This window comes from Acipenser ruthenus, chromosome 32, assembly GCF_902713425.1.
Source record: "Acipenser ruthenus chromosome 32, fAciRut3.2 maternal haplotype, whole genome shotgun sequence".
Lineage (NCBI taxonomy): Eukaryota > Metazoa > Chordata > Actinopteri > Acipenseriformes > Acipenseridae > Acipenser > Acipenser ruthenus.
In genome coordinates, this window is record NC_081220.1 from 12,783,822 (window position 1) to 12,811,798 (window position 27,977).

At 43.4% G+C, this 27,977-nt stretch overlaps 1 protein-coding gene across 1 annotated transcript; it reads right to left on the reverse strand.

Moving 5' to 3' along the window:
- Nucleotides 1-591: 591 nt before the first annotated feature.
- Nucleotides 592-27,958, reverse strand: LOC117395125 (metaxin-1). Its single transcript, XM_059006060.1, has 8 exons — nt 27,788-27,958; nt 18,957-19,026; nt 17,185-17,264; nt 14,397-14,489; nt 12,313-12,495; nt 3,162-3,238; nt 2,350-2,504; nt 592-1,548 (listed from the first exon to the last, which is right to left on the reverse strand). The coding sequence occupies exons 1-8, from the start codon at nt 27,878-27,880 to the stop codon at nt 1,310-1,312; spliced, it is 990 nt and encodes a 329-aa protein (XP_058862043.1). The 5' UTR covers nt 27,881-27,958; the 3' UTR covers nt 592-1,309.
- Between the last annotated feature and the right edge of the window lie 19 nt (nt 27,959-27,977).

A 27,977-nucleotide genomic window follows, 5' to 3' on the forward strand; every position in this document is an offset into this window, starting at 1 on the left:
GCTGCTGTTCCAAAGGGATCCTGGAAGGTGGCAAAGCTGGGCTTCTCAAACTCAGTCCTGGGGACCCTCTGTGTCTGCATTTTACTAGTAACTTGAACTCTGCAACTGTTTAAGAGCTGAAAACAATTAAAAAGGTCAAATTAAGCAAATTATTAGTTCAAGGAAGGGTCTAGTTAAGTGATTGAGAGCACAGTTGGAAAGAAAAGCAGCAGACACAGGGGGTCCCCAGGATCGGGTTTGAGAACCCCTGTGTTAAAGGATTCTAAAAGGTATTGACAAATGTCGACCCAGACTATTTTGACCTGAAAAAAAAACATGGAGATTAGATAAAGGGGCATTCAAAACAGAAAATAGAAGACACTTTTTTTTTTACTCAGAGAATTGTGGGAGTCTGGAACCAACTCCCCAGTAATGTTGTTGAAGCCGACACCCTGGGATCCTTCAAGAAGCTGCTTGATGAGATTCTGGGATCAATAAGCTACTAACAACCAAAACGAGCAAGATGGGCCGAATGGCCTCCTCTCGTTTGTAACCTTTCTTACTTTCTTATGATTGATGCTGCAGTTTAAGTGTGAACGGAGGCTTTTCAAATCCATTGTATTCCCTTTATTAGCACTGGCAGCAATATTACAGGCTCACCTTTTTCTTCAGCTGAAGATCTTGCTTATTTTAGTATAATGCAAAATATGTTTTAAATACAGCACCACAGATTAATTGTTGCTTCCTGAGTTGCAGTTTTTGCCAGCTGCAAATAAACCACACAGCATAGGATGGGGTCAGCTATAGCATTGTACTTAAAAGAAAAACAAAACAAAAATACTATTGCTATTACTACTAATAATAATAATAATAATAATAATAATTCTACTGCTGTCAGAAACATCGATCCCTTGCCAGAGCTGTAAATTCAAAAGTAGTTTTAAGTGTGACACACGTATATCAACAATATGTACAGAACATTAAAGACTGACATGTCTATGAAAGGATGTACAGACAGAGATACCCCCACAACCTGATACTGCACATACATTCTGCAAAATAATGTTAACAAGTTTGGAAAAATGGCTTTCCAGACATATGGAAAAATATAAAGGGTGACGTACGAAAGACCGCCTCCACTATATCCCAGTCAATGCAGGGGTTAATAAGAGATAAGAAAATGGATTTGGAAAACTTAGTAAGCACTCCTTAGCAAAATATATTCTGAATATACATTTATTTATCCAGAACTCTCAAATCCTGCAGTTAAGTTTGAGCTTGGAATACTGGATTTTATGTTATCCATCCCTAGCGGCCCCCCAGCAGGGCTCTACTCTCCATCCTCATCGTCAACTTCATCTCCTGCCAGCTGCGGAGCTCTCCTCCCATGCAGTGCATTGTGAGGATCGCTTCTCTGTATAGACACAATCCCTGTTAGGAATGCATAGCCCACCATGGCTCCCAGTGCCACCAGTACAGACAGGAACTGGTTGCGGCGCTTGTGCGGCTCGTTGTCGAAATCTGAGCCGTCCTCTCGTGGAGTGGGGGCCTTTCTGGCTGGGCCATCACCTGCGATGAGAAGATGACAGGTGTTAGTAATTGTAGCTTACAAAATAATTCCCCTTTTGCACTAGCTCAATAGATCTCAAATGTGCAGTTTGGAAAGAAACTGCATGTTATAGCAAACGTGTAGATTCATTTAGAAAAAAAACAGGCATCTGGTACTAGCTGAAAGAAAATTCTGCCTTGCAGGAAGAATGTTTTACTTTCCTTGGTCATTTCACCCCAGCAGTGTCTTCTGGGTCATGTTACTGGCTGAAAGGATATCAGTCAATAGGGGAAGCAGCTGATTGGTTCCCGACAGGAAAGAAGCCATTGAAGGGGTGGGGACAATTTCACCCTCCAGGTGATCCAGGAAGTAAACTAAAACATGTGTTTCTTTTAAAACTGCACATTTGAGACTTATATAATGAATAGATGTGCATGTTGGGAAAAAAAATGTATGGTACTGTTTTGTTGACTGCAATTGCTTTCAAGTGCTTCTAGGTAAGAGTAGAACAAGTAATCAGATCATCATGGCTTATTTTGACATCTCCAATTAAATATTCATTAAAATGATTAAATCAATCCCACGCAAACTGCTTTCTCAAACCCGGTACGGTACCAGGTCTTTTTTTCTATTCAGTTACTGGTATATTTGTTAACTTTAAAAAAAAGGGAGTTTTGCAATGGTGACTGCCAAGATGTTGAAGTATTGTCCTGGCAGACACCATTGAAGAACAGGCCAAGGTTTCCACAAATACATAACTTTACTGGGCTCGTCAAGCAACTGACCCTAAACCTGTGTGTGAATGTTTCAAGCACACTCACTGGCTTCGTTTTGGAAGTAGAGGTCCAGGATGTGGCTGCAGTAGTGGCACAGGTTGTCCAGAGACTTGAGGTGCTGTTGCAGTTTACAGTTGGGCAGTTTGACCTTCAGGAGAGGGGCCAGCTGACCAAATACATAGGCATCCAACGAGGAAGGGCTGAGGCGAGGGAACACAGAGATGGCTTTCAACCTTTTCATCTCGATTACCAGTAGGGGCCATCTGGAGCAATCTTAAAATGGCTACAACAGAGATCTACATCATTACAACCGACTGTCTGTAAATGGCTCTAAAGATGCGATGGCTTGGTCCAATTATATGAGAGATTTTACCCCGATTAACAAAGTGGCTGCTTTGACATTACTGTAGCAAGCACGCAGCAAACAAATCTGTCAGACTGACGGATTGTACATTTAATTATTTCCACAAGCTTGCTTTCCGTACACAAAATCAAAAGGCTAGCCAACAGAGTAGAAAAAGGCTAGAGTGTAGACAAGGGAGTTTCACTGGGCTGAAGCCCAAATGGACATTGTGCAAATGTTTGGAATAAAATAGAAAAGAAGGACCAAAACACATGTCAGAGTTGGACACATTCTAGCAAGTTTGGTACAAGACTGTCAAATGTGACATGCTGTCGTGTGGACCAATAGCTACAGGAGAGCACCCTACCAATAGCTACAGGAGCCCACCCTATTGATCAGATTCAGATTCCAATATAAATTCTGTATCTTAACAAAACAGTACTTCACAGATCAATTGGTCTTATTTACACAGCACACAAAGAAACATAAAATGAATAAAACGTAACTGACTCACAAATCTCCAAAGAAGAATTTCTGAGTTCCTAGTCGTTGAGACAGCAGGGTCATGCACTCATATGCGTCCCGGTAAAGCTGGAAAAAAAAAAGTGTGTAATATATTTCAAAACCGAAGAATGTCCTCACCACGCATTATTTATGTGGACTAAGGTGTCATTTTTCATTAGTTCGACATGTTCTAAAAGTGTGGGACACGGTGGACAATCATATCTCATGTGTCAGTTGGGGGTCCACATCATTTAGTAATACAAGTAGGTGAATCTAAATTATTTTTAACTTTGACAAAGACTATTAAACAAAATTTTTGTCAATTTAGTTTCTTTTAGAATTGCTAAATATAGTATTACTGACCCTTTCCAATAGTAAAAGCATAGCAATAATGAGTAATCAAGCATAGTGAAAGCATCGTAAAGCACTGTACAGTACATAGCAGAAAAAAAGAACACACCACAATACATTTGTATAGCGTGTCACACATACAACTGCCACAATCAGACCATTTAAATAACAGATTTAAATAATAGTATACACATAATAAAAAAGCAGCAATTTTAAAGTTACATTAAAACCCACTGTGACGGGGTACTGCCCCGTCTTTATGATCAATGTTGGGACTGGCAGGGAGGGGGTTAAAACTCCTCCCTGCCAGAAAAACATGTGAGAATGTGGCTGGAGCCCTAATTGACTAATCAGTAATTATTGAATAATTGGGCTCCAGCCACAGGGGATAAAAGCCAGGGGAGAGGCCCTGGCTAGGAGAGAGAGTTGGAGAGAGTTGTAGAGGAGAGTTCCAGAGGAGAAGGTGTGTTTGGTTTGTGCTGTGATTTTTTGTTCCAGTGAAGGCAACGCCCAGCCTGGAAACCTTTATTTTTGTAAGTTTTTGTTTTGTGTGTTTATTTTATGTTTAAATCTTTTTGTTTGGCCCTCGTGCTGATTTATTTTGTATTTTTGTTTATTAAAAACTTTATTTTTGAACTTTCAACTGTCTCTGAGTCTCAAACCTCGGTCCATCCTGTCACATTTGGTGTCAGAAACGGGAGAGCGCCACCTGGAGGCTCAGAGCAGTAATTTTTTTTTTTTCTTTCTTGAATTTTGGGAGTTTTTTTTGGAAACTTGATTTAAATGGGGAAGAGCAGACAGCGGCAAAGGCAGGAGAAGCAGCAGCCGAAGAAATGTAGGCTGCTGCAACAACAGCCACCCCAGCTGGAGGACCCAGCCAGTCTTTTCCCCTGGTGCTCCTGGTGCGGGAAGGAGGATCATCAGTGGAGGTCCTGTCCAGATGGGCTACCAGCTGACTGGTGTGGGTACTGTGAGGTGGATGGCCACAACTGGGCAGGATGCCCCCACAATCGGGACCAGGAGCAGCTGCAAACCCCGTCCTCGGCAGCCACCCCACCACTTCCTACATCACCGCCTTCACCACCATCCCAGGAAATATGGGACTGGTTGATGCACCCTGAGGCAGACCTCTCCCACGACCTCCCCATAGTTGTCAACACGCTGTGGCGTCGAGATGGGGGGAGGTGGGAAAAGTGGGAGGAACAGCATCACCCGGCGTCCTTCGCAGAGCTGGCCCTGATGGTCATTAATTACCTGGCGGTAGATATGGGAGACGCCCCAATCATTCCAATAAAGAAGGTGGAGCTGTCGTCCCGAGAGCCAGAGAGGGGTGAGCCATCGTCCCGAGAGCCAGAGAGGGGTGAGCCATCGTCCCGAGAGCCAGAGAGGGGTGAGCCATCGTCCCGAGAGCCAGAGAGGGGTGAGCCATCGTCCCGAGAGCCAGAGAGGGGTGAGCCTTTGTCCCGAGAGCCAGAGAGGGGTGAGCCTTGGTCCCGAGAGCCAGAAGGGGAGGAGCCGCTGTCCCGAGAGCCAGAAGGGAAGGAGCCGGCGTCCCGAGAGCCAGAGAGGGGTGAGCCGTCGTCCCGAGAGCCAGAGAGGGGTGAGCCGCCGTCCCGAGAGCCAGAAGGGGAGGAGCTGCCGTCCCAAGAGCCAGAAGGGGAGGAGCTGCTGTCCCGAGAGCCAGAAGGGGAGGAGCTGCCGCCCCGAGAGCCAGAAGGGGAGGAGCTGCCGTCCCGAGAGCCAGAAGGGGAGGAGCTGCCGTCCCGAGAGCCAGAAGGGGAGAAGCTGCCGTCCCGAGAGCCAGAAGGGGAGGAGCTGCCGTCCCGAGAGCCAGAGAGGGGTGAGCCGTCGTCCCGAGAGCCGGAAGGGGAGGAGCCGCCGTCCCGAGAGCCAGAATGGGGGCCGCTGCCGTCGCCCAGAGAGGGGGAGCCCGAATGTCCACAGCCCGAGAGGGAGGAGCCCGAATGTCCACAGCCCGAGAGGGAGGAGCCCGAACGTCCACAGCCCGAGAGGGAGGAGCCCGAACGTCCACAGCCCGAGGGGGAGGAGCCCGAGCGGGAGGAGTCGGTGCGTCCACGGCCCGAGCGGGAGGAGTCGGTGCGTCCACAGCCCGAGAGGGAGGAGTCGGTGCGTCCACGGCCCGAGAAGGGGAAGCCCACAGGCCTAGGGCTGAAGGGACCTGTAGGGGAAGAATACAGGCTGTTCCCGCCTCCGCCAGCAGAGGGAGACGAGTTGCCGTTCCCGCCTCCGCCAGCAGAGGGAGACGAGCTGCCGTTCCCGCCTCCGCCAGCAGAGGGAGACGAGCTGCCGTTCCCGCCTCCGCCAGCAGAGGGAGACGAGCTGCCGTTCCCGCCTCCGCCAGCAGAGGGAGACGAGCTGCCGTTCCCGCCTCCGCCAGCAGAGGGAGACGAGCTGCCGTTCCCGCCTCCGCCAGCAGAGGGAGACGAGCTGCCGTTTCCGCCTCCGCCAGCAGAGGGAGACGAGCTGCCGTTCCCGCCTCCGCCAGCAGAGGGAGACGAGCTGCCGTTCCCGCCTCCGCCAGCAGAGGGAGACGAGCTGCCGTTCCCGCCTCCGCCAGCAGAGGGAGACGAGCTGCCGTTCCCGCCTCCGCCAGCAGAGGGAGACGAGCTGCCGTTTCCGCCTCCGCCAGCAGAGAGAGACGAGCTGCCGTTCCCGCCTCCGCCAGCAGAGGGAGACGAGTTGCTGTTCCCGCCTCCGCCAGCAGAGGGAGACGAGTTGCTGTTCCCGCCTCCGCCAGCAGAGGGAGACGAGTTGCTGTTCCCGCCTCCGCCAGCAGAGGGAGACGAGTTGCTGTTCCCGCCTTCGCCAGCAGAGGGAGACGAGCTGTTGTTCCCGCCTCCGCCACTAGAGGGAGAGGGGCCGCCGTTCCCGCCAGCAGAGGGAGCCGGGCCGCCGTTCCCGTCTCCGCCAGCAGAGGGAGCCGGGCCGCCGTTCCCGTCTCCGCCAGCAGAGGGAGCCGGTCCGCCGTTCCCGTCTCCGCCACCAGAGGGAGCCGGGCCGCCGTTCCCGTCTCCGCCACCAGAGGGAGCCGGGCCGCCGTTCCCGTCTCCGCCTCCCGAGGGTCCGCTGCTGCTGCCGTCGCCTCCCGAGGGTCCGCTGCTGCTGCCGTCGCCTCCCGAGGGTCCGCTGCTGCTGCCGTCGCCTCCCGAGGGTCCGCTGCTGCTGCCGTCGCCTCCCGAGGGTCCGCTGCTGCTGCCGTCGCCTCACGAGGGTCCGCTGTTGCTGCCGTCGCCTGGGGTTGCCAGGGATCCTGCTTCGCCTGGGGTCGCTACACTATGGCCGGAGCCCCACGGAGGGGAGTTGCTGGCCATGAAGAGGGGGAGGGAGGTCAGGAGACCAGCTCCCCCAGCTGCACTTTCGCGGCAAGATAGTGTGTGGCCGGAGCCCCGGAAGAGGGAGCTGCTGGCCACGAAGAATTGGGTGGTGCCAGACGTCCCACCATGGCCACCCCCATGGACACTGTTCTTCCCCCTCTTCCGGGACTGAGACTGAGGGGGGAGGTGGCCATTTAGGCCATGTTGTGCTTGGCACAAGGGGGGGGATATGTGACGGGGTACTGCCCCGTCTTTATGATCAATGTTGGGACTGGCAGGGAGGGGGTTAAAACTCCTCCCTGCCAGAAAAACATGTGAGAATGTGGCTGGAGCCCTAATTGACTAATCAGTAATTATTGAATAATTGGGCTCCAGCCACAGGGGATAAAAGCCAGGGGAGAGGCCCTGGCTAGGAGAGAGAGTTGGAGAGAGTTGTAGAGGAGAGTTCCAGAGGAGAAGGTGTGTTTGGTTTGTGCTGTGATTTTTTGTTCCAGTGAAGGCAACGCCCAGCCTGGAAACCTTTATTTTTGTAAGTTTTTGTTTTGTGTGTTTATTTTATGTTTAAATCTTTTTGTTTGGCCCTCGTGCTGATTTATTTTGTATTTTTGTTTATTAAAAACTTTATTTTTGAACTTTCAACTGTCTCTGAGTCTCAAACCTCGGTCCATCCTGTCACACCCACTAAGATAAGAAAGCCATTTTATAAAAGTGCGTTTTTAGTCTTGACATGAAAACTGTAACGGTCCCAGCTTCCCTGCTTGTTGACAGAAGATACTGTCCTATATAATTTTGTTGATTTAATATACTGTACTACTATTATGGCTTCCGGTAATTTCTTTGATTACATGATGTTATGATTTCCATTACATGAGAGTAGATGTTAAAACTTCATACTGATTAGAACTTGGCTATCGCCAAAGATAAGCACCAACTAAGACTTAGCTTTACAGTAAACTAATGTGATCCATCTGTGTCTCCATCCATCTGCGTTTCCTTCCATATGATGATGCAGATATCCTTCTGTCTGGTGTTGATGGCTGAAGTGTAACGGCTGTGATGCTGGCTCCGGGGATCAACCACAGTGCGGTTTCCCCAGCGCATCAGCATGACAACCGTCTGGATTGAGCCAAGTAGGGTACATCTCTGGGGTGTTCAAGTGGGCACCTTCCTTTCTCAGTGTTTCGTCGACTAGCCCACAACACCTCAAGCCCAGTAAAGCGCTGCTGTCTATGCTCTTCAACCCTTCCACTGCTTCGTCTAACTTCTCCCACACAAACTGTGTCCTTCAGATCCCCGTTGTACCATCTCCCAAGACTTTTCACTGGCTTCTCAGACACTGCTGGTATTGCCTCACCATTAATATAGAACCTTTTATCTACTACTTTACCTTTAATTACAGAGACGCTCCTTGATGTAGTGGGCTTGAATTGCATTTGTGCCCATTCAATGTTATTGGTTAATTTGCCCAATAACCGATTAAATAAGATACAAATTCTATTGATATATTATTATTATTATTTTTTTTTAATTATGTCTCAATCCTAAAATTCTAGGTGATGCAAAACTTTTGGCCATAGCTATAGGTAAGCTTTGAAAACCATATTAAAAACATGGCAAGCCATTGGAAATGCAAGGTGAAAACTGTGAAAATACTATGCAACTAAACTGCAAGGGTGTGTAACGGTTATGGATGATGTATCTCAGTGGTTCTCAAACTGGGGGGAGCAGACTGTATTCTGGGGGGCGTGAGGAGGTTCAGTGGCAGTGATGAAGCCAATTTGCTTGAAAACATTAAAAGTAGACCGGACATTTCCAATCAATGGATTTAAAAAAATCTGGAATTGATGATGCGATCAGACACCCAGAGGCAATGTAAACCGTGCCTGCTGCTGTAGTAGGACTGTTCTGTTTTATGTTAAGCATTTTTGGGTTTAATTAAGTAACCGCCAGAATTGCTTCTGTCAGACTTGTTAGAAAGTCTATAACAAAATGGTTGACTGTTATTGTCGATACGCTGTAGATACAAATATTACTGAAGACTATTCCCCAGTTTAAAATGATTTCAAAGCAAATTAAAGCATTTTAGTTCCAGCATTATTGTTAAAGTTTTCACACGTGGCAATACTGTCCTACAATTACTACATGATACTGTGATCATTACACTGTGTTGTTGTGAACCATAGCCGAGTTTTAAAACTGAGAGATAGCAAATGCTTATCATAAAAGTTTACTGGTACCTTAAAATTAAAGGGCCATATAAGAACGATAAATACTTCAACTGATTTTTATAAGGCCTTCTTTGTTGCTCTCCAAGTTGCTGCATTTACTAGGGGCGTAACTAGGAACAGATTTTTACCGAGGCAAAAATCTAATTTTTGTCTATAAAAAAAACAAAACCCTGCATATCCTGTTCATGATGCCTGGAGACTATTAATGCAAACTAATTATAAGTTGCTAACTCTTTACCCAGTGACCCACCTTGGATGATGTTTGAAATTTCATTACACCTTTTTATTTTTTTTTAAAACAAATCTCCTATCAAAAACAACACCAACCTAAAATTACCATGTTCACACTGTTAGAAATATGTGATGTTAAAAGGGCAGGAAGAATAGAAGTTATAAATATGAATCAGTAGATGGGTTTATACCTGCAGTGAGGCATGCGTTTGGTGCACTGCTATTGAACTTAATGCTGAGACTGGTGACACTGATGCTACAACTGGAACTGGTAAGACTGGTGTTGCTACTGCTGGAACTGGTAACACTGGTGCTGCTACTGCTGGAACTGGTGCCGACACTGCTGGGACTGATAACACTGGTGCTGCTACTGCTGGAACTGGTGCCGACACTGCTGGGACTAGTGCTACTACTGCTGGGACTGGTAACACTGGTGCTGCTACTGCTGGAACTGGTAACACTGGTGCTGACACTGCTCCTACTTATCATATATAATCATCAACACAGACAATGTTGCTTTAAATTTACGTAACTATACTTTACACTGCTTCTGGTGTACAGAGGTCAAGGTTGAACGAGGCACGCTGTCACATTCATGCTGGAACGCAGCTGCAGTTTACTTCAGTATCCAGTGTGTTGTTACCACTGAACAAGCTGTTTAAAGATGCCGAAAACAATTAAAAAAAATAATAAAATACACACCGGTAACAGTACTGCTGTTGCCAAACAGTGAATTTATAAATAGAATTACCTTCAAGTTTTCTAGCCCGTGGCATCAAATACAATACATGAAAAGTACTACAGCTATGAATCGTTATATCGGGTGAGGGGCTGCGCAAGAATAACACCGATTTACGAAAACGTATCGCAGATAAACATCACATTGCACAGGACTGTCAGCAGAAAAACAATATTAATATAACAAATACAATCCCTAAACGTTCTTACCCAGTTAGCTTCTTCTGAAAGAAATGCGTTACAGATTGGTTTCTTCGTTTCATCTTTGAGTATGTACAGTACCGAACCATCCACTAAATAACATACGGGACTACCCGCTGCTCCAGGGGCCGGCTGCCCTTGTGATGTACCGTTAGGGGGAGAAAGACAGTCGGGTACACAGGAGCGTTAATTCTGACCAGATTGGATTTTGTTATGATTTTCCAGGAGTTATAGCCTATAGCATCGACACAGCTTTTCTTGTGTTTTTCCGTGCCACCTATAAAACCTGGAACTGGAGTATCCAAACATAATATATCTATCAGGCTGCTTGTAAAACACGGAAATGACTTTGAGAACTAATGAGAACAAAAAAAGGGATCGGATCCGAATTCACTGGAGTCGGATCATAAACAGATGTTGGATCAAATTATGGAGCTACACGTGGCGTAACTAGGGAAACTGACCAATGAGAACGAGAAGCGAACATGTCTGTTTGGCACAAAGTTTCAATACCCCGGCTGTCAAATTTATATAAAGCCTAAGATCACAATAATGTTACAAAGAAATGGCAAATAAATAATAACAATAATAATAATAATAACAATAACAATAACAATAATAATAATAATAATAATAATAAATGTGGCATTTTTCTTTGTGAACTTGTGAAGTGAAAAATGCAAATTAAAACGTCAAAATCCCAAGGTAGCAAATCCACCGAATTTAATACCAGCCACAATTTCCCATTATACGGCATATATTAACTTAAAACAAACGTTTCTGCGCACACCTCCAGGCATGTCAAAGGCTGTAGATGGCGCTGTGCATCCGACTGGTGCCTCTTAGCTTGCATATTTTTAGATGAAGTCCGCTGTCATCTGGTAATGCATATTGTTTATTGGCTTACTGCGTGACGTGTACGTTAGTAAATGTTGATACAGAGCCATGTTGGATATTTTTTACCGGTATAAGTACATATGGGGGGGGGGGGGGGGGCATCAAGTATCACAGACAAGAGGAAGGGTGGGGGCAAGGTCAAAAAAGTTTGAGAACCACTGATGCATCTCGCCCCTCTCTAATGAAGCCCTGGTTATGGATGATGCATCTCACTCCTCTCTTATGAAGCCCTGGTTATGGATGATGCATCTCACTCCTCTCTTATGAAGCCCTGGTTATGGATGATGCATCTCTCACTCCTCTCTAATGAAGCCCTGGTTATGGATGATGTATCTCTCACTCCTCTCTAATGAAGCCCTGGTTATGGATGATGCATCTCTCACTCCTCTCTAATGAAGCCCTGGTTATGGATGATGCATCTCTCACTCCTCTCTAATGAAGCCCTGGTTATGGATGATGCATCTCTCACTCCTCTCTAATGAAGCCCTGGTTATGGATGATGCATCTCTCACTCCTCTCTAATGAAGCCCTGGTTATGGATGATGCATCTCTCACTCCTCTCTAATGAAGCCCTGGTTATGGATGATGCATCTCTCACTCCTCTCTAATGAAGCCCTGGTTATGGATGATGCATCTCTCACTCCTCTCTAATGAAGCCCTGGTTATGGATGATGCATCTCTCACTCCTCTCTAATGAAGCCCTGGTTATGGATGATGCATCTCTCACTCCTCTCTAATGAAGCCCTGGTTATGGATGATGCATCTCTCACTCCTCTCTAATGAAGCCCTGGTTATGGATGATGCATCTCTCACTCCTCTCTAATGAAGCCCTGGTTATGGATGATGCATCTCTCACTCCTCTCTAATGAAGCCCTGGTTATGGATGATGCATCTCTCACCCCTCTCTAATGAAGCCCTGGTTATGGATGATGCATCTCTCACTCCTCTCTAATGAAGCCCTGGTTATGGATGATGCATCTCTCACTCCTCTCTAATGAAGCCCTGGTTATGGATGATGCATCTCTTACTCCTCTCTAATGAAGCCCTGGTTATGGATGATGTCTCTCTCACCCCTCTCTAATGAAGCCCTGGTTATGGATGATGCATCTCTCACTCTTCTCTAATGAAGCCCTGGTTATGGATGATGCATCTCACCCCTCCCTTCACAGCGCTCGCTCACCTCTTTCTCAGCCTCGTCCCCAGGCTCCAGGCCGCTGTCTCCCCGGACGAGTCTCAGCCGGTCCAGGGCATGGCTGTGCATGCGGGTGGGAAGGTAAAAGTTGAGAGGGAAGGGGATGTTCTCCGCGTACCATCTCCGAGTCACCTCCACATAGTTTTTGGAATCCACCCAAAAGGCGTAGATCTGAAACAAACCAAACTTCTTAATTATTTCAAATGTTATGAAAAGCACCGGAAGTGTACACCAGATAACATTAGGTTATTATCATGATGATTATAATAACCATTACCGTATGGGTATTTACCTCTTAAAGACCTGAAACCTGAATAAGATCTATCAAAGCTGCTCATAGAGAATGTGACGCATGCTGGAATCGTTACATTTCGTACTCGATAGGGATCACATTTTTAGTTCTAAAAACAGAAACTATCAGGTTGGAAAATGTTTGGTACCCCTGTACTACGTATGTGCGTAAAACAACACAATTCATCGCGAAAACCGGAGGGTACGTGGATGATGATATGCAAGGGGAAGTGTCTGTGACAGAGACACTGACGCACCGTTTGGCCACCAGAGGCTTGTTCAATAATGTGAGCATTTAGATAGAACTGAAAACAATGTAAAAACAACAATATTGTGTGAATTATGAAAATCACCCTGTATATAGCATACGTGTTGTACTGCAAAGTTAGTACTCAAAGTAGTTTAACAATCTGTACTCTACAGGGCGATTAGAAAGTAAGTTTACCACATCAACCTCTACATAAACAATCCCACTAATATTTAGCATTACAATTCCAAACAATAAGCAGCAAACAGTGTACAGAACACTTCCATTGCAGTGGTTACATAATACCTATCCCTGTGCTGATAGATATCATTCATGCACTTAGGGTACACTTATGGTTAAGTGGTGTTTATTTTCCCAGTTTTGCTACGAGGAAAGACCCTGAGGCATTCTTGCACAGAAGCATGTGTGTGTGCATTCACAGGGCTGCCTGTAACCCAGCAATCTTTGCAAACTGGCAGCGATTTAAAGAAGTGCACCCTTTAGATTTGTTTTTATTGAAACCACTAGCTTGTCTATCATTAAAAGAACCGCAAAAATTAATAGAAGCTGGCAGAACAGATTGTGAAGACAAGCGACCCTACTGTTAAGAAAGGCCAGAGTGTAACAGAAAACAGACTGAAGAACGTTGAGATATGAAGACAGATCTAGGGACACGCTCCTTAGTGTTTACAAGAAACGCTTTTCTTTGCCTTTGCTGTGTTCCATGTTGTCCGTATCGCAGCAATATATTTCTCAACATTCGATTGTATTGATTTGTTTTATTCACACATTGAAATCAACTACGGAATTACGCCCCAAACACCCAACTCCCAAACGTTCGCCAGCAGAAAGATCATTTTTCTTCTGCTCATCGCAGTGTATCCACTTCATGCTCCCTCCTGTATCAATGCTGCTGATTGAAATGAGTGGCGTGTTGTGGGAAAAGAACACCAGCATTGTTACAAGAGGAGGGAGCGTGATCTGGATACACTGCGATCCTTTTCTTTTCTGTCCTGGCGAACGCTCCCGAGTAGATGTTGAGAAATGTATTCCCCAGATGTTTTACGACCTATGATGTAGGGTAAAAAAAAAATGTCAATGGAGTCGCGATAGGTTTAAATATATAACGCTGCGATACGGACAACACGGGACTCAAAGGTAACAATGAGTTTCTCTGCAGGGTGATCAGCAATACTACTATAGCTGGTATTAAAATGTTGTAACAAATGCAGCTTGAAATGACAAAGTCTGAAATAACATTTCTACTGTACAGAAAAGCATTTCTTTAAGGCCATTTGATGGGGCCCCTGGTTTATTCTACTCCCGAGAGAGATTTGTTTTATGGATATGGCACAATACTTTTGTTTTTCAGTGAATTCAAGCTTAAAGTGTTACAGAACACCCTACAACGTTTTCAAGAAATGCATTATGCTACCTTTGCTGTGTCCCGTGCTGTCTGTATCACAGTGTTCGATTTCTAAACATAATGCCGACTCTATTTTCAGAATAGTTTTGATGGTATTAAGCAACTCACCAGTGCAGGCAACAGCTTCTCCTCCAGCAGAGAGATGAATGCCAGGGTATCGGCACCCTCTTTAGCCGACAGGTCGTAGTCTGCATTGTATTTCTGAAAAAAAACAAAACAAAACAAAAACACTGTCAATCACTAGTAGAGGATCTGCTCAACCAGGATTTAACTACCAGGCTCCAGATTGCATGACTTCCAGACAGACGTGGTCTTGCAAGTCAAAACAGGAGTAGTTTTAGGGAGTTTAATCATGATAGGTTCTTTTTAAAATCAGTCAGATTGTCACTTAGTAATTGTGTAGACAAGAGCAAACAAGAGAAAGGTTCGTTTTGTGTTCTTTATTGCATTTTAAATTCATACCTAACAGCGTAACGCACATTACAGAGAATTACTCAGAAAAGCAGAGTATCCACACACCACTTTACCAGCGGAGTCAGTCAGGGATCAGAGAGATCTTTCCTGGAGATTTTCTTTTAGTTTCTAGTTGGAAATAAAATTCCATGCAGCTGTTCTTGTGCGTTGCGGATGCGCATGCCAGACAGCGATCAGTTCATTTTTGTAAATAATCAGAAACCCCAGAAGCTGGCTTGGAAAGTGCATTACAATATTTATTGGGCAGTCAGTCACACACACTCTAGGACAGCGATGACTTCATTGCCCACGTCTCTTAATTATTTCCAGCAACATTTTTATCAATTGTTTTTGTTCCCGTTCCAATTTCTGGCACCTAGACAATAACGCAGATTGTGTGTTGATGGATTCCATCTGGACATCTCAGTGAGGGTCTTTTTACAGAGTTATGAGTTTGCTACAGTTTAACTTAAACTCTGGTGCTTTCAGTTTGGTCTACTGCCAAGACTTCTGTGGCCACTCACTGTGTATGAGGTTTCCTTGACAACAGTAGAGAAGCTCGAAGCGTTAATCAGTTCATACGTCAGGAAATGGTTAGGAGTTCCACGCTGCCTCAGCAGAGTGGGATTGTATGGTAAAGGGATACTGCAGCTGCCAGTCTCAGCTCTAACCAAGGAGTTTAAATGTGCCAAGGTTCGATTGGAAATGACATTGGTAGAGTGTGAGGGAGGCAGCAGCTGTGTTGAAAACTGGAAGAAAGTGGGCGGCAAATGAAGCTGTGGAGGATGCAAAGGCTGCCCTTTGTATCGGTGATATCATGGGGCAATTACAGCATAGAAGAGGAGGCCTTGGTCTCAGTTCAGCTCCTCCTACATGGCACAAAGCAGCCCCAGCTCAACGGAGGAAGCTGGTAGTCAACGAGGTACAAAAGCAGGAGGAGAGGATGCGTAAAGGCAGTTTCCCAGGCTAAGCAGGGAGAATGGACAAGATGGGAGAGTGTGGACCAACACAAGATCGGCTGGCGAGATCTATGGACAATGGAACAGAGCAGGATCAGTTTCCTCATCTGGTCAACATATGATGTTCTCCCATCACCACAGAACCTTAATCTATGGGTAGGAGAGGATCCGTGGTGTTCTTTGTGTTCATCGCCAGCTACATTATGTACAGGATGTAAGGTGGGTCTTAGCCAAGGACGGTTTACTTGGCGTCATGACCAGGTGCTGCGATGTTTGGCATTGGAAGAAAAACGCAGCATGACCAACAGTTTGCCACCAATTCCAGCAAGATACGTAATGGAAATCATAAAGAAATAGAGTAGGGGAGGGACACAGTAAGCTTGTTTCATTTGAGAGATGGGCCAGTTTCCTATTGTGAAATGAAGATGAGCCCTGCCACACACCCAGTTCTGAACCCCATTGAGCTCTGTGCTGTTCCACCGACTGTCCTCCCTCTGCAAGCAGGTTCATGCCGCTCTCAGTGTGGAGAGTGGGTCGCAACGCATTCTCATGGGAGGTGGAGAGAGCACAAAACTGGAAAAGAACAGGTCATGCACTGCCATATTTCACATAGATCTCACGTGTGCAGTTTCCTTTTCAAACATGACACCCACCCGGTACTACACTTGGTTAAAGACATGCGTGTTTGCAAGCCATGCTTTCAGTTCGCATTGCACTTCCTTGGTCACCTGGAAGGTGAAATTCTTCTCAAAGGCTTCTTTCCTACTTTCAGCCAGTAACATGACCCAGAAGACACAGATGGGGTGAAATTATTTCTGTAGTTCGCTACTATTTTTACTAAATAACTGGCTGAGAGGGTAAAAATGTGTATGTATCACTTCAGTGATAGTAGGCTACTTGCTGTCAGTAATGTATTATATGTTTCTATGCCAAGTTGATGGCTCATTTCATATACCCGCATACAGATTACAGGGAAACAACTCTGATAAACAAACCAGTGTTTTCTTAGCCGATTACATGGGGGGGCATTACAGTTATGGCAAAGTTTTGCATCACACTTCCTATAGAACGGCCTCCTCTCGTTTGTACATTTTTTCACATTCTGAGCCAGGGGTGTGAAACAGCTCCTGGAGAGCTGCAGTGTTTTCTGGCTTTCATTCCACCCGAGCTCTCAATTACTTAATTGGTCCAATTATTTGATTAATTTGACAAATGTAACACTTCTCTCCAGGCCTAAGTGCATTTATTAAATCAACTGTAAAAAGACCTTGAAAAATATGAAATGTCCAATTGAACAAATAATTCGATCATTGTGTTAAGTGAGAGCTTGAGTTTGAATAAAAACCATTAGACCCTGCGCCCCTCGAGGACTGGAGTCTGACACCCCTGTTACTGGTGCATTCCACATCACAAACAAACACTACACAGTTTCAGGCACACGAAATCCAGCAACATCATTTCATCGGCAGATTTGAAAAGATTACCTGTTTTCGGAGGTGGATGATGATTTTGTGAGGCTGCGATAAACTGCCATCTTCACTAGTTTTCAGAGCCGGCAAACTACCTGGCAAGGGAAATTCAAAACAGGCATTATGATGGCATGCATACAGCTTCAGCATGAAATGTGAATACAATGTGCGAGACACTAACGGCATACACCTTCACTTCAAGACACTTAAGAAACACTAAAATAAACAAATTCAATGACAAGCATTTCAACTAGAAGTCTTTTTCAATGTCTTCAAAATTAATTCCGCACTATTGTTGAATAGTTATGGGCGAGGTTTCTGGCTGCTAGTTTCCAAACAGTAGGATTAAACATGTCTAAACAGATTGGTACAATAGAAGCAGCTGAGACGTGGTTCTTGCGCAGGATGCTAAGAATTTCCTGGACATCACGGAAAAGTAACAAAGACGTACTTCACACAGCAAACACCGCCAGGAACATCTTGACACAAAGCAGCACAAGACAGCTTACATTTCTAGGATGTATTTTAAGGAGGAATGGGTTGGAAAACCTGAGTCTAACCAGTAAAACTGAAGGGAAGAGAGCGAGAGGGAGACAGAGGCAAAAATATCTGGACTGAATACTAGTGGACCAAGGAGAGAGATGGAAAGCATGTGAACTACATCAGCTGGCAGCAGACAGGACAAGGTGGCGGAAAATGATCATCAACGTCAAGGACATGGCAACCGGGCGATGATGATGATGATGATGATGATGATGAAGATGAAATATATTGGGAAGGTTTGTAAAGAATTAGAAAAGCCATTTAAGAGGCTTTCTATCACTTTTTATAAATGACTGCAATATGCATTTGCGTAGGAGACGATTTGTACAGCACTTCATTGTATATGGAAGACTATGAAAAAAAACTGAATATCAAATGTCTCACTTACCACTTATGTAAACACTACGGCTAACAGCTATATATGGCCTACATATTTTTGCTATAATAAAAAAACATTTAACAGTAATGGTTAAACTATAAACTACTAACATAGGTAAGAAGTGTTCTTAGCTTCAGCCAACACACACACACACACACATTCTAATTGCAAAGTGCTTAAGCATTGAGTTTCTTTCATTGCTAAAATGAACACCGTCTAATATTCCGTTTCTTGGGAATCAGAGTTTTGATAAATGAATAACCCTGGAAATGTTTTCAGAAACTACTGCACAGGACCACAGCAAGCACACCGAGTTACTCATCCTCCTGATCTTTTTAAGATTAGCAGCTCCCTATTTGTGATGCGTTTCTAGTCAGGTAAACACACATTCCGGCTAATGCCTCAGTCAGTGCTAGAGACAGTACCAGTTAGTATTTTGCGTTCACTTTCATGGTAAAGTTTTTGGCCAAACATTTGAACTAAAGCCACGTTTCCATCTGCCTGACTTGAAAGTGATTTGAACTCAGACTTTTTCATCGGCAGCAGATCAAATCCATTTCAATCAGGACTCTGTCTGTCTGCCAGTTAGGATTGCAGAAGTCAGGGTTTTAGGCAGGTTTCAATTTGCAGAACAAAATAATTATGTTGGCAGAATCTACTGTCAAGGAAATGTTAAGTAGATAATTATACAAAAACGTGATACATACAGATCTTTGACTTGTGTAACGCCAGACTGGATTGTAGACTGGAGATGGAACAGGCAGCTGCCGCACTTTGATTTTCCTTTCAGACTGGTGCAGATAGAAACATGGCTGAAGAAATCCCAAAGCCATTCTACAAGAGAGCATTCAGAAAAACACTTTACCTGTGGGGCTTCTCCAGGGGTTAGCGATCTTGTGCACTTTGAGGGGGGCACCAGCGAACTTGGCGTAAGCCTGCAAGAGAGAGGGGGATACAGTTAGAAACATACAGATAGCAAGACTGCACTGCTGCTTAATGTGAAAACAGGCTTGCCTGAGTCGATGATTTTACTATAGCGGCCTTTATACTGTATGCGTGTCTGAATCAATGCCCCCATGTGTTCTTGCACCCATGAAGCAGCATGGCACACACATTGGCTTGCACCAGGATATCACAGCTGCTGTTTAAAATCATGTCTACTTCAACAGGCCTTTCTTTAACTGTCTTGTGGTTACATTGATATTTTCGGGGAATCCAATTACAAATGATAGACTAGTTACGAGACATGTTTGTGGGGATGCTGTAACGGTTTGAATGTTTTTAGTTTTAAATTGATTTATTGTGGGGCGCTCTGTGGTTAACGTTGTCATAAAGGGTACTGTTTAAAATAAACTGCTCAGTGGGAACAACAGGTGCTCTTCAGTCCTCAACTGGGTAAGCGTTGCATTGTTGTGGATGATATTGAAAGCACTACATGTCTCTCTCACACACACACACACACACACACAGCAGCACAACAGCTCTCTGTCTCTCTCTCTCTCACACACACACACCAGCATTACGACACTCAAGTTGTTACAAGCATGTAAAAACGCAGGTCTCCTAGGTAAATGCTTCACTTGGAATTAACACTGAGAGACTCAAAACCCAGTGAGTCACACACAAACACAGACAGGTCCGATACACCCAGTCAGCTACCTGGACTGTCTCATAGGAAGGAAGCAGTGAGCTCTCCTGGGGTACCTGCTGAGGTACAAAAACAAAACTTAATACATTCGGCTAGAAGCCTTTCAAAAGTCTCTCAACATTTCTAATATAATTGAGTAAGACTTCTAGTCAAAATGTTGGTCACTGAATTCAAGTTTCTTTTAGTACAATGAGTATTTAATAGTGATGGATGATATTGAAAACAAATACTCTTGCAGACAGACAGCCTCCATACACTACCAGCTAACAAAGAAAGATCTTCAGCAAGCTCCATTACAAAAAAAACATTTACTTTATATATATATATATATATATCTTGATGCCCTGTAAATCACTGCAACTACATACTGTGTGAAAAACAATGTTCAATTTGAAATGCATGTAAAAGTCAAATCTAAAGAGGACTGTAAATACTAAATCTAACTATTTGATGAATTGAGGAGGTCAGTGGTTCAGTTTTCATAGACAGTGTCCAGACATTAAGTCTAGTTAGTAGAATGCCAGCTGGCAGGCTCTCCACTGTGAGTGTATCGGACTAACAGCGGCCATGCTAGGAAAACATACGAGACTGGCACTGCCAGCATTAATGGACCATTGAAAAGCTGTCTGGATTTTTTTTAATATGTTCATGGTTAAAATAGTTTTTACAGCTCTTTTCAAAATGTCCGCTCTAGTGCACTGATAGTGTAAGGATTATTGCCCATATTGTCAAACAGGTAACACAATAAGGATCCACGATGTGGTACGGGACAGAAAAGCCAGAGCACTTGTATGTTTTATTTTAATTTTTTTGGATTTTCAAATCGCTTTTCCTGCAGTGATTTAGAGGACAGATCTTAAACCCCAGTGCACTAGATAAGCCATTCTGAAAAGAGCTTTGAAACAGATTTTTAAAAAGTTATGTGTAAAAAGCTGTCAAGATGTTAATATAAAGGAAAATTACAAGTATGTTATTTAAAGAGTTGTAGCGACACGTGGGGATGTATAATGTTACTCTAAAGAATAGATCAGTCTTCCAGAACTATTAAACACTCAATAGTGCTGAATTTACAAAATAAATCAATGGCTTTTTCAATATCTTCAAAATGAAATATTTATTGATCACTGCTACTGACTTCTTAATTCTTCCAGTAGAATACTGCCTCAGAAAACTATTGTAGGAGACCACTGTCTTCATATTAAAAAGCAAAAAAAGACAGAAAAATCCACACTGAATGCGAGTTAGAACAGGATTTAAGATAATCACGACACGCCATTTTTAATGCAAGTGTCATTTTTAACCATCTTCGTGTTTTTATCACAGCTCAAAGCTAAACACACTACAGACTGTTTAAAGATGGCATTCAATAACTGAATGCAAAGTAGAAAAAACTCATTTAGAATCACACAACGTATAGGATTCTATGCACATGGAAAAAAAGAATGTTCTGAATAGAAAGATTCTGTAAATACATCACATGGTAGTAATGTAATGTGAAACAACTTGCACAGTAATTTTTTTTTTTCATTTGTAGGCAAAATCCCAACTTGCAGACCTTTGTCCTTTCCATATTGTCACTATTCACCGATACAGTAGTAAGGCACAGTACTACGGAGATGGATTTTAAAACCTTGTTCTCTAGGCAGTATATCCTCAAGGGCTAAACATACTTCAATTGTGGTGAATGATCTCATTGGAATGAGTTAAAATAAACCTTGTGCAATCCAGTGGAAAAAATGAGGCTCTGATCTGCCAGGACAACCCCCCCTTTCCCGTTTCCCTCCAGGGAAATCGGAACATTCCTTGAGGAAATCCTGAATGGAAGGGGGGGGGGGGGGGGGGAGAGGTAGACAGATTTGTGGTCTATATAAATCAGCACAGTCTGCAAAACAGACTAATTATATAACTTGAAATAACCCCTTTCACTTAGTGCAGTGCTTGTAAAACAAGAAGGATAGTTACAAGATTTCTGGCATTTATTCATTTATGAGAAGTTATAGGGGACATTTTTTCCACAGATATTTTGAGATGTTGGTAAGAACTAGGTGAGCCAACATTAAAATAAAATGTTGATTTGTGAAATAAGAGCTAGCATGCTCCATCATCACCAACTGCTTTGTACAAACTTATAGCTTTTTGTTCTAGTGCATAGTTTATCATCTAACTAAACACTGAACAGTGCTGAATTCTGAAATACTAAAAGAAACTTCAATGACAAACGTTTCGAGTAGAAGTCTGTTTCAGTGTCTAGTTTGTTACATGAAGCAAATTGATAGGGGAAAATCAACATTGATAATCAGTTCCTCAATAACTGATTGATTAACTGTCAAACGTTTTGCATCGTTCTTTCAGAGTGAATGCTAGAGATTTAACATGTTGCATTACCCTTTATTTCTGTCCATCATTCATGTTGCTGAGGTGGTGGTTCATGTTAACATAAGCCCCTTTCACACTGGCATGCTCTACCAGGGTCAGGACCCGGTGTCATGTGGGTCGGGTTCGTGATTTCACACTGTTTTTGATAAAGCAGGGTTGACCTGGGTGACAGAAGTAAATACACAATACGTGCATCAATGCCCTGGAAGCAGCTTGTTACTGATGCTTCCATCCAAGCTTCTCTGGATTGAACCGTCGGCCCAAATGTTGATTAGAGAAAATGTTTCTTCATCCCTGCTGCAATCTGGCACATGTTGCGTCTCAATCAACACAAACATGGCTAAACAGAATAAACAGAAATGTTCCTTGCGGAAGTGAAACCTTCACACAGGCGTGGCTGTTTGTTATTGCGTTGGCTCACGAATGGCCGTCATGCATTTTGTCTCGCTCCACCCGGGTCAAAGCGTGTCGACCCACATCCTGAGGTGGGTTGCTGCGATTTGGGTCAACCCGGGTACGAGCAAAGTACGTGGTTCCACACTACACAGGACTGTGGCATGGGTCGGGACCTGGGTAGGTGCCAGTGTGTCTGCAATTACAGTACAGTAAAAGCACACACTGCACATGCTTCTACCTTGGAAAACATCCCGCCCCTAGCCTTGATTTTTGGTATTTATACTCATGGGCAGATCAAATAGTCAAACATGCTAGTGTATGCAATCGGCAATGTGATCAACTTGAAGCAATAGAAGTGAATTGCAGGAGGGCATACATCTGAATCAGCCTAGTCTTAGACTACCAAATGATCGGTACAGTAACACAGTCCGAGTGCATCAGGATCTATTAAAACCAGCTTTAGTCTGAGAACTGGAGCTAGAGCGACACAGTGGAATGGACAAGAGTCCATACAAAAATGAAATATTTACTATGGAAGTTAATCTTGAATGGAACTAGTGCCAATTGCACAAGCAGGCCTACATAGGACTTGATACAGACGGATAAAACAAGAATAGACAAATACATTTTTTTCAGATATACCCTATAGGAGCCCCAACAACTTTCAGAGCAAATGTTAGTTTTGTCATTATAAAATTACCACTATAAACTATAGATCCTTGTCCTTTCCTTAACTTTGGCACTTCAAGTCCAAAGGGTCAAAAAAGAAAATGATGAGCCCACAACGGCCACCCAAATACAAACTTCCACAAAAACAACTTTGAGTATTGTTTCAGCAGGAGCTCTGGCCCGCTGTGTACATGTGTATGTATGATGTTGTCAGGACAACAAGAGCTCTGGAGACTCCGACTTCCTTCTTGTGGGATCTGGGAGCAGAAGGAAGGTGTTCTGTGGTGGGAAGGGCAGAGGGGAGAGGGGCACCTGGGCCCTTCGCAAACACACATCCTGCTGTTATTCAAGCCACTGTCCTGTTTAAACAGTTGTGGGGAACAATGAGGTCCTCAAACAATCAATCCTGTGATACTGACAGCAACAGCGCTACAGCACAGGCAGGGGTTTAGAGTCTACAGCACTTACAGTACAAGTTACTGTGCACAAAACCTGCATGCAAAACCCATGAACTTCTTCAATGAAGGGTGAAGGACACGGTCTGCCATTCAAACACTTGTGGCAGAGATGCCAACTTCTGAAGAGAGAAAGTAGTGGCAAGCCGATGACCTCATTTTTGCTGTTCAATCTATCATTATGGTAATTGTAAACACACTGCATTTAGAAACTTAAAAACCCACAATTAAAATACCTCCACACCGATTTTTTTAAAATTTGGAATTCTATTTATTCTGGATTTAAATATTTATAGTGTGTTCTAGGATCTCGTAAGCGCTATCAAACCTGGATTTAAATATTCAACTTCAAAACTTTATAAAAAATAACTATCAAAAAAAACAACACCTCAAGAAAGACTGAACATGTTATTTTATTTACATTTGTACTACTCTAACTATCAAAACACAAAATGCTGTGGAGTATCCAATAATTAATGAATTATTTAAAGCGAGTTAAACCTCAAAACCTATATTATTATTTGTTTATTTAGCAGACGCCTTTATCCAAGGTGACTTACAGAGACTCGGGTGTGTGAACTGTGCATCAGCTGCAAAGTCACTTACAACTACATCTCACCTGAAAGACGGAGCACAAGGAGGTTAAGTGACTTGCTCAGGGTCACACAGTGAGTCAGTGGCTGAGGTGGGATTTGAACCGGGGACCTCCTGGTTATAAGCCCTTTTCTTTAACCACTGGACCACACAGCCTCATTTGCACAAACACACAGTCAATCCTCACCCCTCCTCGAGTCAGTTGTCAGGGATCAGTCCTCCTCGAGGTTTTTTTTGTTTTTTTCGGGGAGACTGAGGGGTTGGACAGAGTCGTCTGAATCACCCAATCAAACAAGAGCAAAAAAAAATACCTTATTTTTTTTCTTGTTGCACCAATCAGCAGCTACACTGTAATCTGTTTCATCCAATGGAAGCACAGTTGTTTTGCTCACGTTTGATTGGGGGAATCAGACGACTCCGTCCAACCCCTCACTCTCCCTGGAAAAAAAAAAAAAACACTCGAGGAGGACTGATGCCCGACGACTGACTCGAGGAGGGGTGACGACTGAGGATGTCCTAACATGGACACCGTATTAGTGTTTTCTTTATATTGTCATCTCAAAAACTTAAATGTACACAAAGCCAGATACAAGAAAATAATAGATCATCTATGTGTTATCATTTAACGCGATAAAAAACACATAATCCAAACGATTAAACAAAGATCCATTTTTTAAACATAAATTGCTCTGCTATTATCCGTTTCAGTTTTTTACTCATAAAAAGCCATTACAGTCTATCATTCTATCACAAAGTGTACAGTGTATGCCTTTGTGTTACATAGGCATTGACTTAAATCCAGACCACTAGATTTCAGTTTAGAAAAGCTCCCTTATTTTGAAAATGAAATGTTGACGGGTATGTGAACCCACTTTTGCTGTCAGTTTCCACTGTGAGTAGTTTTTGGTTTAGTTTTCCTGCACCGAATCAAGCTAATGTACTGAACAACAACCACTCCTGTCAGGCCAATTCTCACCCCCAGGGCTGGGAAGGTTTTTTTGAGATTTTAGCAATCAGAAAGACAAGAGGATATTTGTCCTTGGTGTGATTTAACCTTTTTGTTACGTTCATTAAATTAAGATTTATTATTTAATTGCATTTATTTATCATTGAAGAACCATCTGGTAGAGAACATGTATATGTAGTGCTGTTGGTTATCACAGGATACACAGTACAATGTATCATGCAGAGAAAGTATCAAGGTTTATTGATACAATGAATCGTTACATTGTAATTCACCCTGCTTTAAACCCAGGCCTCAAGAGGCAACAGATAACATGCAAAGGAAATCAATGTATCAGAGACACCTGAAATAAACAACACACTGTACAGAAGAGCCTTAAACTCCTCTTTCTTTAAAATCTGTACAATCTAATATAGTAAGTGCTTGATATTTGTACGTTTTAAAATGTTTATTAATTAAATAAATAATTATAAAATCTTGTCAAAAATAGGTTTTAAACCCAGCCTTCCACAGCACCTTAGACCACTTTGTCAAGAAACAAGGACCAGGGGTCACAAATGGAGATTTAAAGGGGCATTCAGAACAGAAAATAGGAGGCGCTTTTTTACACAGAGAATTGTGAGGGTCTGGAACCAACTCCCCAGCAATGTTGTTGAAGCTGACACCCTGGGATCCTTCAAGAAGCTGCTTGATGAGATTCTGGGATCAATAAGCTACTAACAACCAAACGAGCAAGATGGGCTGAATGGCCTCTTCTCGTTTGTAAACTTTCTTATGTTCTTATGTCCCCTTCAGCCTCTCCATAAGCCCCCGAGGTCATGAGGCATGCTGAAAGACCCAGTCTGTGCTCAAATTAATCTTTGTGCCCCTAGTGGCTATGGGAGCAATTGAACAGAATGCTACAGAGCTGTAACCAATTACATGTATTCTGTAGCTCACATCAAACTATGCCAAGAAAATTCTCTGCGATTAGCTTTTGTTAAAAAGGAACAATATTCTTTTTGACTACCAAATTTCTCTTAATCTATAACAGATATTAAAATACTGTGTTTAGAGCATCGCAAACATGTAAATATCAGCAATACCCCAAAACTGGCAACATGTTCCTCTAGAGCAGGGTTTCCTAACCCTGGTCCTGGGGACCCTTCTGTGTGTCTACTGGTTTCAATTCCAACTGAGCCCTCAATTACTCAACTAGACCCTTAATTGAACTGAATTTGCTTTAGACCTTTTTACTTGTTTTCAGCTCTTAAAACAGTTGCAGATTTCAAGTTAGCTATAACATTTGATAAGTAACTTTAACTCTGCAACTGTTTAAGAGCTGAAAACAGTTTTAAAAAAGATCTAATTAAACAAATTATCAGTTAAATTAAGGGTCTAGTTAAGTAATTGAGAGCTCAGTTGGAATAAAAAAACCAGACACAGGGGGTCCCCATGACCCTGCTCTAGATAGCCTAGAACCAATTGATTCAAATAACCATAAAAGAAATGGTCAAGATGCAAGAACAGAATTTACCAACCAGACGCGACCATTTGAGCCATCAGCACTCGTCTGGTTCTGACTAGCCAACTGATCTCAAAACCTTGTTATGTCAAAAAAGATCCCATGATTCAGCATCAACAACATGGCTAGGCAACCCATTCCAAACCCTCCTCACCACTCTCTGTGTGAATTTTATGTCCACCACAAGTGTATGGAATGGTGAATCAAGACAGATGCTGCTTCTGAATTAAGGTACTATTGTGACTAGACTATATTGTTGTTCGAGATCATAAACCAGGAAAATATTAAGAGTACAACTGACTAAATAAATGTCTGCTTTAATGCATGAACTATAGTTCAGGAAAGTATTATAACCTCCTGCTGCTGCAATCACTGCTATGTGGCTGACACAGCCTAGCATCTTTCAATGGAAATCAAGCCTACTGTATGTCCCGTTGTTTTAGTTGTGTAATGATTATTTTTATTAGGACAACGTTCCTCTAAATGGCTAACACATCAAAGGGGTCTGTTTGATTTAACGGCTCTTTCTGAACATTATTCATTAACAATTAACTAACTGTATTACAAAACAAACACGTGAAAGGGACGTCCCTTTTGGTTCGGCAGAATAATACAGTATTAATTAAACTCAAACTCTACATAACAGTTGTAAGTTATTATACATTTATATATTAGACCCTGGACTTTCTTAATCACCGAGGTTGTCATGTACATCACACATGTACACTTCTCATCTTGTGTGTATTATTTTTTATAAAGCCAGTATATCAGATTAGAGAGACATGTAAATAAATGCGCTCGGATGTTGTTGGGTCTGCTACAGAACACACCACCAAGAAACCAAACCAAACCGAGGCTGTCTGTGTTAAAATTGAGAAATCGTTCGGTAACACAGTAATAAATACTGCACGTAGTTATTTTCAGTCAGCTATTTTAATTTATGAGTAGTAAAGCACAGCCAGGTGACAGGTCATTGCCGCATCCACAGCCACGACTTCTCACTCGCTCGCTCCTCAGAGAAATAATGAAACACACAACAATACATTTAAATAAACAGATATGAAACAGTCCGTGTTTTCTCCGCTCTTACCAGCACGGTGAGGCAGTCGGGGTCCACTGACGGTAAACCCCATTCTCCTTTCCAGCAGTACAGCTCTGAGGGAGCAGACATCTTTTTAGTCATGTCAACCTTCACCCGGAATCTCTCGCGGCTCTGCGCTCATGGCAACGGGACGCGCCCCCTAGCGACCGCAGTCTTCCAGAAAGGCCGCTCTAGACGA

What these genes read in the sequence shown, in the direction of transcription:
- LOC117395125 (XM_059006060.1), bottom strand. Translation starts at nt 27,880, where the DNA reads ATGACTAAAAAGATGTCTGCTCCCTCAGAGCTGTACTGCTGGAAAGGA. An exon ending in TCATCCACCTCCGAAAACAG is followed by an intron (nt 14,490 to 17,184) that starts GTAATCTTTTCA and finishes GTTTTTTTTCAG; the next exon opens with AAATACAATGCAGACTACGA. An exon ending in CTACTTCCAAAACGAAGCCA is followed by an intron (nt 1,549 to 2,349) that starts GTGAGTGTGCTT and finishes TTCTCATCGCAG; the next exon opens with GTGATGGCCCAGCCAGAAAG.